This window comes from Oncorhynchus mykiss, chromosome 18, assembly GCF_057628025.1.
Source record: "Oncorhynchus mykiss isolate SJ-2025 chromosome 18, ASM5762802v1, whole genome shotgun sequence".
Lineage (NCBI taxonomy): Eukaryota > Metazoa > Chordata > Actinopteri > Salmoniformes > Salmonidae > Oncorhynchus > Oncorhynchus mykiss.
The window spans coordinates 43,660,582-43,675,439 of record NC_143039.1 but is presented as its reverse complement, the minus strand read 5'-3'; the positions used below and the strand labels follow the sequence as shown (position 1 = coordinate 43,675,439).

Below are 14,858 nucleotides of genomic sequence, written 5' to 3'. Positions count from 1 at the left end.
TTGAATACTCATTGACTCAGCTTTCAATTTTGTATTCAATTGTAAATCATTCTACAAACAAAATTCCACCTTGACATTATGGAGTATTGTGTGAAGATCACACAACATCTCATTTAAATATATGTTTAATTCAGGCTGGTACACAACAAAATGTGGAGAACGTAAAGGGGTGTGAATACTTTCAGAAAGCACTGTAACTATACATTTCAATGTGTTATCTGTAATGTACATGGATGGAGGATGGACATGTTGGCTTCTAGTGATACACACACTGGTTTGAGCTCAGGCTAGACGCACACAGCTGTCTTACCCCGCAACAAGGGCGCCACACCCGATACACACTCCCCTGAAGCCCTGAAACATGGAAGTGCTCTAAAGAGGGCTGAATTAGTGATGGGCGAGGTGAGAGCCATGTCTGGAGTGGTTTAGAAAGGTACCATCCAAGGGGCGAGCAGCAAGGAACAGTGATCTCTGACAGGGAACACAATCACCCAACACAGGTAACAGGGGATCCGAGTGGGATTTCAGATGACGTGCAGCTTAACACTTAACAGAGGGGAGGTTGAGTTTGTAGTGGAGTGGGCAAAGTAAGGCGGATGTGATTGGAAAGTGTCACGTGTTTAAGTGCTCCTTGTATGACTAATCTGTGTCTATCTGCCTTTGTCTCTATCATTCCGCTCTCTCTCTCTCGCTCTCAATCTCCACTCTTCTCTGTCCTTCTCCTTGTATTAACCCATTTTTGACTGTGCCCCATTACTACCTCCCTTATTACTACCTCATATCTCTCTCCTCTCTCTTTCTTTGCCCTTCTCCTTACATTACCCCACTCGGTGTGCCCCGTCTATTACTTTCTTCTTTTGCCACCTCTCTCCCTCGGCTCTCTCCTTTCCTCTCTCCTATAGGGTATTGAGAGAGTGCTGGCAGTGGCCCAGCGTATTGGGGAACTGCAGAGGGACTGTGGGATAACCCAGACAGCTGAAGAATTTGTGGGCCAATTCAAGTTTGGCCTGACCGAAGTGGTATACTGCTGGGCCAGAGGCATGGTGAGTGGCGTAAGCGAACTGTAATTTTAGACTCTTCTTGATTGACCTCATTTCAATCAAGACACTCGTGGACAGTTTCCTGGACACAGAATAAGCCTAGTCCTGGACCGAAAAGCATGTCCATTTTAAAGTGCTTTGTACTCCAGAACTAGGCTTAATCCCGTGTCTTGGAACCTGGCCCCTCAAAGCTCCAAAAACCTGCCCCCTAAAAGATCTTCATCAGGAGTTAGGAGTTAGGTTTCTATCCATTTGGTGGGGTGGGGGATAAAAAGATTCTCTGAAGATGGTAATTCCTCAGTGCAGAAACAATATATTGAGGAGAGAGCCTCATTCTGGTCCACAGTTTTTTTTGCGGTGCATTAAATTGACAATGGTAGGCAACGTTTTAGGCTTTACATTAGAGATTAACCATTTTTTATGGTTTTAGGTACATTTCTAAGCATTACTGAATGAAGAGCCATTTGGGAGCCAAATGAACAGCTCTTTTAGGTGAATGGAGCCAAGTGATCCGGGTCACAGAAAAGACTAAATGCCCATCACTGTGCAACAGAGCTCAAAGGGGACACTGGTGTCTTAAAAGGGCAATGACATACACAACATGACCAAAAGTATATGGACAACAGCTCGTCAAACATCTCATTCCAAATTCATGGGCATTAATATGGAGTTGGTCCCCCCTTTGCTGCTATAACAGCCTTCACTGTTCTGGGAAGGCTTTCTACTAGATGTTGGAACATTGCTGCGGGGTCATGCTTCCATTCAGCCACAAGCGATGAGGTCGGGTGGTGAGGTCGGGTGCTGATGTTGGGTGATTCGGCGTGTTCCATGGGTTTGAGGTCAGGGCTCTTGACAAACCATTTCTGTATGAACCTTGCTTTGTGCATGGGGGCATTATCATGCTGGAACCAGCGAGGGCCTTCCCCAAACTGTTGCCACAAAGTTAAAGCACAGTATCGTCTCGAATGTCATTGTATGCTGTAGCGTTATGATTTCCCTTCACTGGAACTAAGGGGCCTAGCCCGAACCATGAAAAACATCCCCAAACCATTATTCCTCCATTATCCCGCACTTTGCATTGGTGCAGGTAGCGTTCTCCTGGCCATCCTGCCAGATGGTGAAGCGTGATTAAATCACTTCAGAGAACGAGCTTCCACTGCTGCAGAGTCCAATGGCGGCGAGCTTTACACTACTCTTGACTTCTGTGCGGCTGCTCAGCCATGGAAACCCATTTCATGAATCTCCCGACAAGCAGTTCTAGTGCTGACGTTGCTTCCAGAGGCCGTTTGGAACTCGGTAGTGAGTGTTGCAACCGAGGACAGGCAATTTTTGAGCTTGTATGGCCTACCACTTGCTCTTAGACGTTTCCACTTCACAATAACAGCACTTACAGTTCACCGTGGCAGCTCCAGCAGGGCAGAAATTTGACGGTGCCACGTTGAAAGTCACTGAGCTCTTCAGTAAGGCCATTCTATTGCCAGTGTTTGTCTATGGAGACTGCATGGCTGTGTGCTCAATTTTATACACCTGTCAGCAACGTGTGTGGCTGAAATAGCCGAATCCACAAATTTGAAGGGGTGTCCACATACTCTTGTATATGTAGTGTACTTTGTAATAAACAAAATAATTATTGTTATTATTTATATTTATACTAAGTTAATAATGATAACAATCAGGATGTTGTGTCCAATGGGGTAAATGCAGATGGATAAACCCCATGTTTCAGCCTGTGTACATGTTATAGCCACTATGCTACAGGTGATAAAGCTTATTGCTAATAACACATCTGATAAGACTCCATGCATGGTCCAATATGCTAAAAGAATTCTAACTGCGTTTTCACCAATATGTTTTGGGGCTTTTAAAAAGTCACCAGAACGGAGCTTCAGCCCTTAGACTGAAATTGGCCGAACTCACAGTTTAATACATGTACAAAATTATCCCTAAAAGCATGATGGTCATGACTTTCTTTACCGACATAAAAAGATCCAACCTTGTCGAACGAACAAATGATCTCTCGGCATTTATGAAACTTCTTGTTTCCATCACAGCCGTCGTGATTTTTTTAATACGGTATGACTTTACTCACATAAAAATGGTGGATGGAAACTGTAATGAGGTGCGTTCTGGCGGCAGAGAAGTCAGGCGCAGGAGAGTGAAAACTGATTTACAACGGTGTCGTTTAATAAACAAAAAAACACCGTCAACAGAACAATACATGAAATGGGTCAAACAAAACCCGGTTATCACCAGCATACCGTGCACAAGCACGACAAGAAACCATTACGGACAAGGACATGGGGTGGGGGGGGAACAGAGGGTTAAATACACAACATGTAATTGATGGAATTGGAACCAGGTGTGATGGAAGACAAGACAAAACCAATGGAAAATGAAAAGTGGATCGGCGATGGCTAGAAGGTCGGTGACGTAGACCGCCGAACGCCACCCGAACAAGGAGAGGGACCAACTTCGGAGGAAGTCGTGACAGAAATGTGATTACTGATGATGGTCTTTTCAACACAGAAGTTTATACCAAATTATTGCCTGATGATCTCCTGAACTTCCTAATACCTTTCTGATTTCAGTTTCGTCAAACCATATTTCCTTCAGATTGAAATACTGTCAAAACTACTGGCAGATTGATTTGAAATAGACTGTCATAGCCCCTTTCAAAAAAAGTTAACATTTGCTTTGATTACATCACTTTTTTTACTTGATGGGGTTGATATTTTTTTTTATATATAAAAATGGGGTCATGGGCCAAAAATGTTTGGGAACCCTTGCTGTACTTTATCATAAGTTTAAACTAACTGGTATCCCTACTTCCTGGCCTATTTATTTAAAAAGAGATGCAGACTGTCAGGGTGGCAGGTAGCCTAGTGGTTAGAGCGTTGGGACAGAAACCGAAAGGTTGCTAGAGCTGACAAGGTAAAAAAAGCTGTCGTTCTGTCCCTGGATAAGACAGTTAACCCACTGTTTCTAGGTGTTTCTAGGCCGTCATTGTAAATAAGAATTTGTTCTTAACTGACTTGCCTAGTAAAATAAAGGTAACAAATACAGGGGAGACCAAGAAGGCAGCAGTCCTGTCCTGTACTCAACTGTGTCTAAATTAACTGGTATACTTTCCTATTTCCTACTCCAGCCATTTGCAGAGATTGCACAGTTAACAGACGTCCAGGAGGGCACGGTGGTGCGCTGCATCCAGAGACTAGACGAGGTGCTGAAGGAGGTGCGCCAGGCAGCCCGCATCGTGGGAGACTCGGTCCTGGGCAGCAAGATGGAGAAGGCCTCCCTGGCCATTCGCAGAGACATCGTGTTCACTGCTTCGCTCTACACACACTGAGATTTGAAGGGAGAGAATGGGGGGAAGAGGGAGAGCGAGAGAGGGTGTAGATAGTGTTTGTATTGTAGGTGAAAGAGTGTGGAGAGGAGGAGATAGAGAGGATGTAGGTACGGTATTATAGGTGAGAGAGTGCCAAGGTGCCTGAGCCAAGTCCCAAGCTCGATCAATGTGTGTGAGCATTGTGGGAGAATGGGTGAGTGTATGAGGGAGGAGTGTGTGTTTGTGTGCGATTGTATGGACATACAATTGTTTACCTGAGTCCTAATTAAATTCCTGGACATGGAAAGGGAATGCTCTTAAACAAATCAGACCAAAGTAGTAATGATAATGAAATTATTTGTAATTTATTGTACAGTAATAAAATCCACTGTGGACTAACATTTTAGAGTACTTTGTTTTTAGCAATTGTCCCCCAAGGGCTCATGTGATTGTCTGAGTAAGTGGCTGTATGCATGAGTCTGACATTGGTTTAAACATTATGACACTGTTAACTATTGCTCTTGCTGCATACTGTAGGAACAACAATCTGTACATATCCTATTCTGTGAAACATAATGTCATTTACAGTCAACTATCTAACCCTAAATCAAAATCATGATCCGTTCTAGACTCATGCTCATGTTATGACAGCAAGCCACGGGTATAAAGAGTTGTCAGCATAAAAAGTATTCAAATCCAATATCCGGTCATCTCTTTAAAGGGTTGGTTTCGGGTTTTCCAGCTCAGTGACATATGTATTTCCCAGTCTCGGCTGTCTCTTTAAGACAACGATAGCTTTGTGTCTGATTAATTCAATGTAACGAGAGATGCATTGGAGAAACCTATTTTCCGCTGTTACTGTGGATGTACCAGCTACAGAGAGTGTGAAAAAACTGGACATGTATTTCCTATTGGTCATGATCATCGGATAATCCAATTGGCGGTTATCATGTACTAAAGTTATAACGTGATACCGTTATTATAGGCAACGGATGTGGGGATACAAAAAATATGGATTTAAATTAGCTGGAAATTGAGTCTCCATAATTTCAACATTTTTCTGTAAGGGGATTTACCAAAAGTCGTTTTGGAGGAATAATAATATTTACATTAAATTGTTTGGAGGGGAGTTTTATTCTGACTGCACGAAATGTCTGAAAAACACGGTAAGCTTTTTTTCTCTTGTTCTGTTGCGTCTTTTATGTCAGCACTGTAATTGATAATTGAGCCAATTCTTCCCCTCCCCCGCTGTATATTCTCTGCTTTGGATTGTGATACATGTGTACATTTGGGATAATTGTTTGACTATAGGTTGTTTTGGTAGGTTTTTTTTGTGGTGCATAACTAACAATTGGCTACTTGGTGACGTATGATATCTCTGTTTCCATCTTCTCTGTTTTCACCTCCCCATATCAACATCTCCGACAAACTATTCCTTCTATTTATCTGCATGTCCTACATCTGTAGTCTGCTATGTTATTTTATTCCCAATAGGGTACGCTCTATTTAATTGCCTATGCATGCACATTTATTTAAATAACTACAATGAAATAAGGGTTTGCGTGCGTGTGTTTGTTTCCGTGAGTGTGGGCGGATTTGCGTGCGTTTGTACAGTGTATCAGGGCGAATGAACGTGAGCGTGTGATGTTAACATAAGAAATGCAGCACAATAATTTGCTTAATTTCTCTCTTTAACTCCCTTGGATTCACTGTATTCTAGGAGGTTATCAAGGTAAGCGCCATGCTACTGAGTGAGATGCCTCCCTAATTCTAAATGAAAGCCTATAGCACAGAAAACAGGTTTCGGTTGGGAAAGCCCTGTATAGAGGCCTGCCTGCATGTTCATGGCATGCACATCACACCAATGAATGAAGTTTATAGGCTATATAGCCGTATCACCTGATAGACACAAACAAACAGCTGAGGTTTTTCGGGAATAGCAGAACATTGTAATCCAATATGGATGATAAAACATGCCAGATATAATCGTATTGTTCATTATGGAGAGATGGCAACATATATAGGACTATTCCCCCTCTCAAAGGAATCAGCTCATCTTAATTATAGACACCCAAAGAAATCCTATACAAATTTGACTAGAGATCTACAACATAAGACATTTGGAATGATCAAAAAATATATGTTCTTTGATGGCTTTCCATCACCATTAGACTACTGAGTAGTATGCTATCTGGTATATGCCTTAGTTGTGAATGGGCCATTAATTCAAACAGTCAATGAAAGTATACATTAGTGCATTCGTTCACTATCAGATCCATATGAACTCCTATCACTTATCCCCCATTCATCCACTATAACCCTTCCTTTCTTCACTGTTGTCCTCTCTCCTTTTTTATTTGACTATCTCTCCCATTGCATCCTATGAATCAGATTTCCCTGTTTCGCATTCAGTCCCTGATGTGCGCCATGTACCCTTGAAAGGTGTCCCTCCCGCTGTGTCAGTATCCCATCCCCCTTCTGTGTTTGAGTGGTCTTACTCTGGCTGTGGTGACAGTGTTAGTGGGTTATGTAATGGTGTGTATCCCCAAGCACATCTCTCTCTCTCTCTCTCTCTCTCTCTCTCTCTCTCTCTCTCTCTCTCTCTCTCTCTCTCTCTCTCTCTCTCTCTCTCTCTCTCTCTCTCTCTCTCTCTCTCTCTCTCTCTCTCTCTCTCTCTCTCTCTCTCTCTCTCTCTCTCTCTCTCTCTCTCTCTCTCTCTCTCTCTCTCTCTCTCTCTCTCTCTCTCTCTCTCTCTCTCTCTCTCTCTCTCTCTCTCTCTCTCTCTCATATCAACTGCTGAATAGGCTAGTCAGCATGCTGTTTATTGCTGTACTGTACAAAGTCAACCTGGCTACTGTGTGAACGTGGTTCTTTTTGTTTCTCTTTGTGTGTGAAATGTATTCAACATTTTCACACTCTACATACGTTTGTGTGGTTTACATACATACCCGTAGGTGACAAACCTATTATAGTGCTTGTATTGCGTAAGCGGTGACCAAAATGTCGGAGGGATGGCTAGTTAGATAACATTTCTGCCGACTCACTCACTCACTCACTCACTCACTCACTCACTCACATATTTATTTCTCTCTCTAATTTCTTTCCATCTCTTCCTCTCTCAGGTCTGGAGGACTCCAATCGGCAGGCCATGTCCCAACCCATGCAGCAAATGCAGCCCCCTCCATACCTCCCATCCCAGGACCCTAACATTGGCCAACAACACCCCAATATGCAGCACCCCAACATGCAGCACCCCAACATGCAGCACCCCAACATGCAGCACCCCAACATGCACCCCCCCAGCTGTGGCCCCCAGCCCAACTACCCCCCTCCACCCCCGCCCCCTGGCTCCGATGGCTACCAGGAGACCCAGTTCCACAATGGCTCCTACGGACACCCAGGGGCCCCACAGGGCTACACAGTCCAGACCCAGGGTCCAGGAGGGGGGGTCCCACATGCCCCTGTAGGGTATTTTCAACCAGGATACCCTCTCCAGCTGCAGCCCTGCACAGCCTATGTTCCTGTCTACCCCATGGCGTCGGTGAGTCAGTGTATTCATCTACGATAGCAGTAATTATTCCAAAGCATTTTGTGTTTGCTGAAAAGAGAACGAAGCGTATGAGGGTGGTATGCTCATCTGATTCTTTAGAACACCGGTGCTGGTTGGGGAAAAATATACAAGAACGGATAGGCCCGCACAAGGTATAATACTGCTCCCCAGTGTTTTACTTCTGCACCATGATACATTCTGTGGGATAATAAGGGATAATCAACAAGAGGTTAATGCTCTAGAATGCCCTTCAAGCCAATCAGAAACAAGTATTCAATCATGCCATGGTATATGTTTGTGTATCATCATGATGCAGTAGTAAATCACTGGGGAGCAGGCGCAGCATTATAATGACCTGGTATTTCCTTTCTTAATCGAATAGAGAATGAGTCACCCACACAAGCCAATTTCCATTGGTTCTTAGGTTAAGGCTGTGGAAAGTAAACATTGGTTTGCTCCTCTTGAGGGGTACAGAGAAATCCCAAAATGCTTTTCCAAGGTCAGTGGCCATAAAGAGATCAAGCATCTCACAGTAGGAGTACTGTTCTTGGATCAGTTTTGCCTTGTAGATCACACTGAATAAGATTACATGGACAAGGGGGGACCTGATCCTAGATAAGCACTCCTACTCTGAGATGCTTGATACATCTCTCTCTCTCTCTCTCTCTCTCTCTCTCTCTCTTTCTCTTTCTCTTTCTCTTTCTCTCTTTCTCTCTCACACTCTCACACAGGGACAGCCCTACCAGGGGATGCCCCAGGGTCAGATGGGCATGCAGATGCCCCATGGCATCGCTCTGATGGAGCCCCGGCGCCCTCCTCACGACTACCTGCCCATCGCTGTGCTCACCACCGTCTGCTGCTTCTGGCCCACAGGAATCATAGCCATCATCAAGGCAGTACAGGTTGGTGTTAGGCTAGCACAGAATTGTCTGCACAGTATGTTTGTTAGCTCGCTAGTCATTTTTAGGGAAATTATTGATTGTTTTGTTGTTTCTCTGTTTATTACAGTATTATGTTTATTTTTTATATGATGGCTTTGTTGGTTAGCCTGACCATTATGCACAAGACTCTACAACAGTCTACATCATGTAATTGCAGCATTGTTTACACAGGCTAAAATTGATTTTTGCATTGGGCTTTCCTTCCGATTTGTTTGAGTTGAGCTAAGCTGACAGCCAGGCATAAATAGCCCTGCAAACTTGGGTCTTGAACCATTAGTATTATTATTATTTTGGTTGTTTAATTTAAGACCTGATAAACTGTGTTTTGTGGCTTTTTGTGTGAGTATGTACTATTGTCAACACCACTCTCTCCCTCTCTCAACTAAATTCAGTTTAAGGTTAATTATCGGCATGCAATACATTCTATAAATATGGCCAAGCACTCCAAAACCACAGTTTGTGAGTGGAAAAAAGCATTCTCTCTCTCCCTCCTTCCCCCCCTCAGGTGCGTACAGCAGTGGCCAGGGGGGACATGGTGACGGCAGAGATAGCGTCCCGCGAGGCGCGTAACTTCTCCTTCATCAGCCTGGCGGTGGGCATTGCCTCCATCGTCCTGTGTACCATCCTCACCGTGGTAGTCATCATCGCCTCCCAACACCATGACGATGACTGGGAACCCTAATACATAACACAGTGTGGCATCATGGGATGTGTAGTTTTGGGTGGAGATTGAAGAATAAGAGCACCGGAATTCACTCTCTGAAACTGGTATGTTATATTGGGGGGTGTATGTGTGTGTGTGTGTGTGTGTGTGTGTGTGTGTGTGTGTATGTATATATATATATATATATATATATATATATATATATATATATATATATATATATATATATAACACACACACACACACACACACACACACACACACACACACACACACACACACACACACATATATTGGGGTGTGTGTGTGTATATATATGCATCCTGTGTACTGTATACAGTACTGACCTGACCTAATGACTACTAACGGGTTGAGAACCAATCACACTTATATTCAATTGCCAAAACAAATAGATACACATTACTTGCCAGTATTACTTACCATTTACACTCGGATATAATAGCGCTCCATAGCACTTATGGGGGAAACAGAGTACATACACAGAGGCATTAAAGGGCAATTCCACCACATTTCAACCTCATTTTCATTATCTATAGCACAGTACCAGTGTCTACATATGTGAAAACGGCGCATGACATCATCAAATGAGATTCACAGTGACGTGGGGAGTAAGAAAATGCCCTCCATCTGGCTAGAAACTTGTTGCAGGTTTTGAAAATCAGAGTTTTTCTTACTTTTCCTCCTGCCTTATCACAGAGAATAATCTTTAGGACCTTCTTCTCTTTTTAACCACAGAGCATAGAAACGTGCAATTTTCACATATGTAGACACTGGTATGGTGCTGGAGATAATGAATATGAGGTTGAAAAGTGTCAGAATTGCCCTTTAACTATGAATTACAGATTAATTTATGGTCCCCTTGAACCTAGGTAGACCAAACCATGGATCACAATGTATCTTGATAAACTATTTAAGCCTTCACAAAACTGCCAAAAATATCACAAATCATGACTAACATTAGTGCCATATATAAATAGTATTGTGTAAGGAGGTTGTTTTGAATTACTTCTAATATAAATACTTTTATTGAATTGTGTTTAGTCATTTATAGTTTTTGATTTATGATTTTCATAAACACCCGCATCTGACGATAGTATTTAGAAAGAAATATTTATTAAATGGATCGTATAAATTATAGTATAAGACTGCCAAACAGACGTAGGTATGGAGGGATACAAATGATCAGTATTCATTTTACACACAATCAAATGGAAAGTAAATAAAGACATATTGTTGTCTTATTATGAGATTAATATATGAAAATTGTGGACAAAAAGATTGGGATTTTTCTCCTGAGATGAATGACATCTCTATTTTAAAGTTGTGCTGGCGGAGGGATACACCATAGGGTGTACTGTGACCGTGTCTTTTCCCCCGCCTTTTTTTTATGACATGGGACTATTTTAGCTACATTGACAAATTGTTTGTTGCATAAGATTGTTTAATACTTGTTCACTTTATTTATGTATGTATTTAGGTATCTTATAATTGATTATTTTAGTTATAATATTTATTTTTCATAGATTATTAGCATGTCACCATTATGTTTGAGTTGAAATCAATAGTTTATTGTACCCCTATTGGCCTACAAAACCTTAACTAAACTCAGCAAAAAAAGAAATGTCCTCTCACTGTCAACAGCGTTTATTTTCAGCAAACTTAACATGTGTAAATATTTGTATGAACATAACAAGATTCAACAACTGAGACATAAACTGAACAAGTTCCACAGACATGTGACTAACAGAAATGGAATAATGTGTCCCTGAACAAAGGGGGGGGGGGGGTTAAAATCAAAAGTAACAGTCAGTATCTGGTGCGGCCACCAGCTGCATTAAGTACTGCAGTGTTGCCAGTTCTTTCTGTGAGATGTTACCCCACTCTTCCACCAAGGCACCCGCAAGTTCCTGGACATTTCTGGGAGGAATGGCCTTAGCCCTCACCCTCCGATCCAACAGGTCCCAGACATGCTCAATAGGATTGAGAGGCTGTTTGCTGGCCATTGCAGAACACTGACATTCCTGTCTTGCAGGAAATCACACACAGAACGAGCAGTATGGCTGGTGGCATTGTCATGCTGGAGGGTCATGTCAGGATGAGCCTGCAGGAAGGGTACCACATGAGGGAGTAGGATGTCTTCCCTGTAACACACAGCATTGAGATTTCCTGCAATGACAACAAGCTCAGTCCGATGATGCTGTGACACATCACCCCAGACCATGACGAACCCTCCACCTCCAAATCGATCCCGCTCCAGAGTACAGGCCTCGGTGTCACGCTCATACCTTCTACGATAAACGCGAATCCGGCCATCACCCCTGGTGAGAGAAAACCACAACTCGTCAGTGAAGAGCACTTTTTGTCAGTCCTGTCTGGTCCAGCGACGGTGGGTTTGTGCTCATAGGCAACGTTGTTGCCGGTGATGTCTGGTGAGGACCTGCCTTACAACAGGCCTACAAGCCCTCAGTCCAGCCTCTCTCAGCCTATTGCGGACAGTCTGAGCACTGATGGAGGGATTGTGCGTTCCTGGTGTAACTCGGGCAGTTGTTGTTGCCATCCTGTACCTTTCCTGGCAGGTGTGATGTTCAGATCTACCGATTGGGTGCAAGTGTTACACGGGGTCTGCCACTGCGAGGACGATCAGCTGTCCGTCCTGTCTCCCTGTAGTGCTGTCTTAGGCTTCTCCCGGTATGGACATTGCAATTTATTGCCCTGGCCACATCTGCAGTCCTCATGCCTCCTTGCAGCATGCCTAAGGCACGTTCACGCAGATGAGCAGGGACGCTGGGCATCTTTCTTTTGGTGTTTTTCTTTAGTTTCCGAAATTTTCATAACTGTGACCTTAATTGTCTACCGTATGTAAGCTGTTAGTGTGTTAACGACCGTTCCACAGGTGCATGTTCATTTAATTGTTCATGGTTCATTGAACAAGCAGGGGAAACAGTGTTCAAACACTTTACAATGAAGATCTGTGAAGTTGTTTGGATTTTTACAAATGATCTTTGAAAGACAGGGTCCTGAAAAGGGGACGTTTCTTTTTTTGCTGAGTTTACATTACATTTGATGACGTTTGTGATGACTTGCACTTCCCAGCGTTGACATAGCACAGAAACTGACATAATTACTTTGTACACCTTGGCTAATGTCAGCAGGCTTAGAATTGTTTTTATACACTCCAATAGACAATTGTATAATTGTAGAAATAGACACATTTAGAACAACAGTTGCTTGTCTAATGGAAGTGGTTGGTCCATTTTCTAATTTCATATAGAATAAAGTATTGCAGTACTAAGAAAAAAGCTACACATTTGATGGAAAGTGCTTGGACGGACGCAAGATTAAAAAGGCTATGTAATTATATATAGGGCTAGTGTAGTGTAAATTTGAGAAATTGCAGCTTTTGCAAATACTGTTTTGTTAATATTAATGGTTATAATAGCCAATAAAATAGTATTATCTTAGTTAATAGTTTATCAGAGTAAAAGGTTGTAGACAAATAACTTATATGCTACAGACAATACTCTGTAATGCATGCCATTATTGCAATTCTCTCAGCTTTTCCCAAATTGTCTTATCTGATAATAAGGGTTGCGTCAAACACAGTTGGTCTCTAATCTAGCCTATCACTTTATGAGGTGTGCTGCCTCGTGTTGGAGAGCCAAGAGGGTTGCCGCGTAACAGCGTGAACTAAAATGACCGGAGACGGAATCAGTGAAGCAGAAATACTGATGGTGGCACTGAAAACGAATGTCTCTGAGGAGAGAGAAAAAAATCTATGCCTAATAATACAGTACACTAGCATTTTACTCTCCTCAATTTGTCTATTATTACCCCAATAGACCCCCTCTATTTCTCTCTGTCTCTCTTTCTGATCTCCATTGCAAAATTGGAACCGTAGTTCTAGACATATCTCTAATCTGCTTCTCTGTTTTCAATTCCTATGATAGTTATTCAGAGATATAGAAAATGTATTGTTTCTCGTGAAGGACCATGATTACAGATTTGAATATTGTTATTAGGGTGACGTTTTATTCCAAAAGTATTATTCAATTAGTATTACTACTATGGTTATTATTCTGTTACATGGAAATCTCTTTTACATTTGATTATCATTACTATATTTATAATGTACATTGTATTTGGAGAATATGTTGTTATTCTGATAACACGGTGTTCTAGAAATATGTTGAGTGCAAAGTAAGCACAGTACTGTGACCCGTAGTGCTGTTACTCACCTCTATACAAGAGATGTATTGGTATGGAATGTTCTTATGCTTTTTAGGCTCACTCCTCGCATATCTAGTTGTGTTTAGATCTACACTGTTCTCTCCCCACATACTTGTTTTGTGAGGCCGTTCTATGTCATTTAAGATGACAGGCTGGGCAAATGCTACTGCTTCTTTGCAGTATTCATACCTTTTCTCTGAGCTTGTAAATGTAATGGATTGGCATATTCAAATTGGCTGGCGAATCAGTGTACATTTTCTTGGGGTTTATTTCTGTTCATGGATATTACACATGCATCTGTTGTGTATGAATTGAGTTGTTTGAATAAAATTGTTTTTTTTTTGTGCAAGAGTAGGTAACAGTGATGTGTACTCTACAGCTATCTCGCTCTCTGTCTTTCACTCTCTCCCACTCTCTCTCTGTGGCCTTTCCACTCCCTACATCTCTTTAGGTGCGTATTTATAGTTGGCCCGGATTCCTCCATCCCTGTATCTCTCTTTCTCTCACTGTCAGAACATGAACGATCACTCAATATCTGGTGGGAGGAGGCTGGTGAGAGGAGCTATAGAAGGACGGGCTCATTGTAGCTGGAGTGAAATCAATGGAATGGTATCAAACACATCAAACACATTTGACTCTGTTCCATTTATTCCATTCCACACATTACAATGAACCCGTCCTCCTATTGCTCCTCCCACCAGCCTCCTCTGAGATAGAGATAGAGAGGGAGGTGGTGGGACCAGGCCAGACTGTGTCTGCAGGAACACAGATGGTCATTTAGCCTCCCGAAGAGCGACCCAGCATCTCTGCGATCGTTTTACTTGGTCTGTCGCAACATGCATCTCTGTTCCACTACACCTCCCTGCCTCCCTTGAGCGGACCTGCACTGTCGCTCACTGTGTGTGTTTGTGTCATTGGGCCGAGCACCGGATACTTATGAGCCAATCACCTCAGCAGTTGTGTCAAGGCTGATTAATAACGATGGGCAATGAATGAAACTGTGTGCCACATGCTCCTTCTGTGTAGCTGTGCAGTCAGCCAAGATCAATGATTCATGTTGACCCCTTGAGCTTAATACTTTCTCTGCATC

General features: G+C 42.6%; 2 protein-coding genes across 4 annotated transcripts in view; both read left to right on the top strand.

Annotated features, from left to right (window-relative positions):
• The window catches only part of LOC110496103 (SKI2 homolog, superkiller viralicidic activity 2-like), a 52,986-nt gene extending 48,220 nt beyond the window's left edge, over positions 1-4,766 (top strand). For both annotated transcript variants that reach the window (XM_036952631.2, XM_036952629.2), the window contains exons 28-29: positions 903-1,043; positions 4,186-4,766. In XM_036952631.2, coding sequence (XP_036808526.2) covers positions 903-1,043; positions 4,186-4,386 — 342 coding nt within the window. In that variant the 3' untranslated portion in view covers positions 4,387-4,766. The remainder of the gene's footprint in view (positions 1-902; positions 1,044-4,185) is intronic.
• A 344-nt stretch (positions 4,767-5,110) lies between these two features.
• LOC110496102 (proline-rich transmembrane protein 1) lies at positions 5,111-14,117 on the top strand. 2 transcript variants are annotated; one of them, XM_036952633.2, is made up of 5 exons: positions 5,411-5,531; positions 6,086-6,097; positions 7,488-7,906; positions 8,647-8,817; positions 9,362-14,117. In XM_036952633.2, the coding sequence occupies exons 1-5, from the start codon at positions 5,516-5,518 to the stop codon at positions 9,536-9,538; spliced, it is 795 nt and encodes a 264-aa protein (XP_036808528.1). In that variant the 5' UTR covers positions 5,411-5,515; the 3' UTR covers positions 9,539-14,117. The 2 variants fall into 2 exon arrangements, with proteins under 2 accessions (XP_036808529.1, XP_036808528.1); XM_036952634.2 differs by lacking the exon at positions 6,086-6,097 and having other exon boundaries at positions 5,111-5,531.
• Positions 14,118-14,858: the final 741 nt, after the last annotated feature.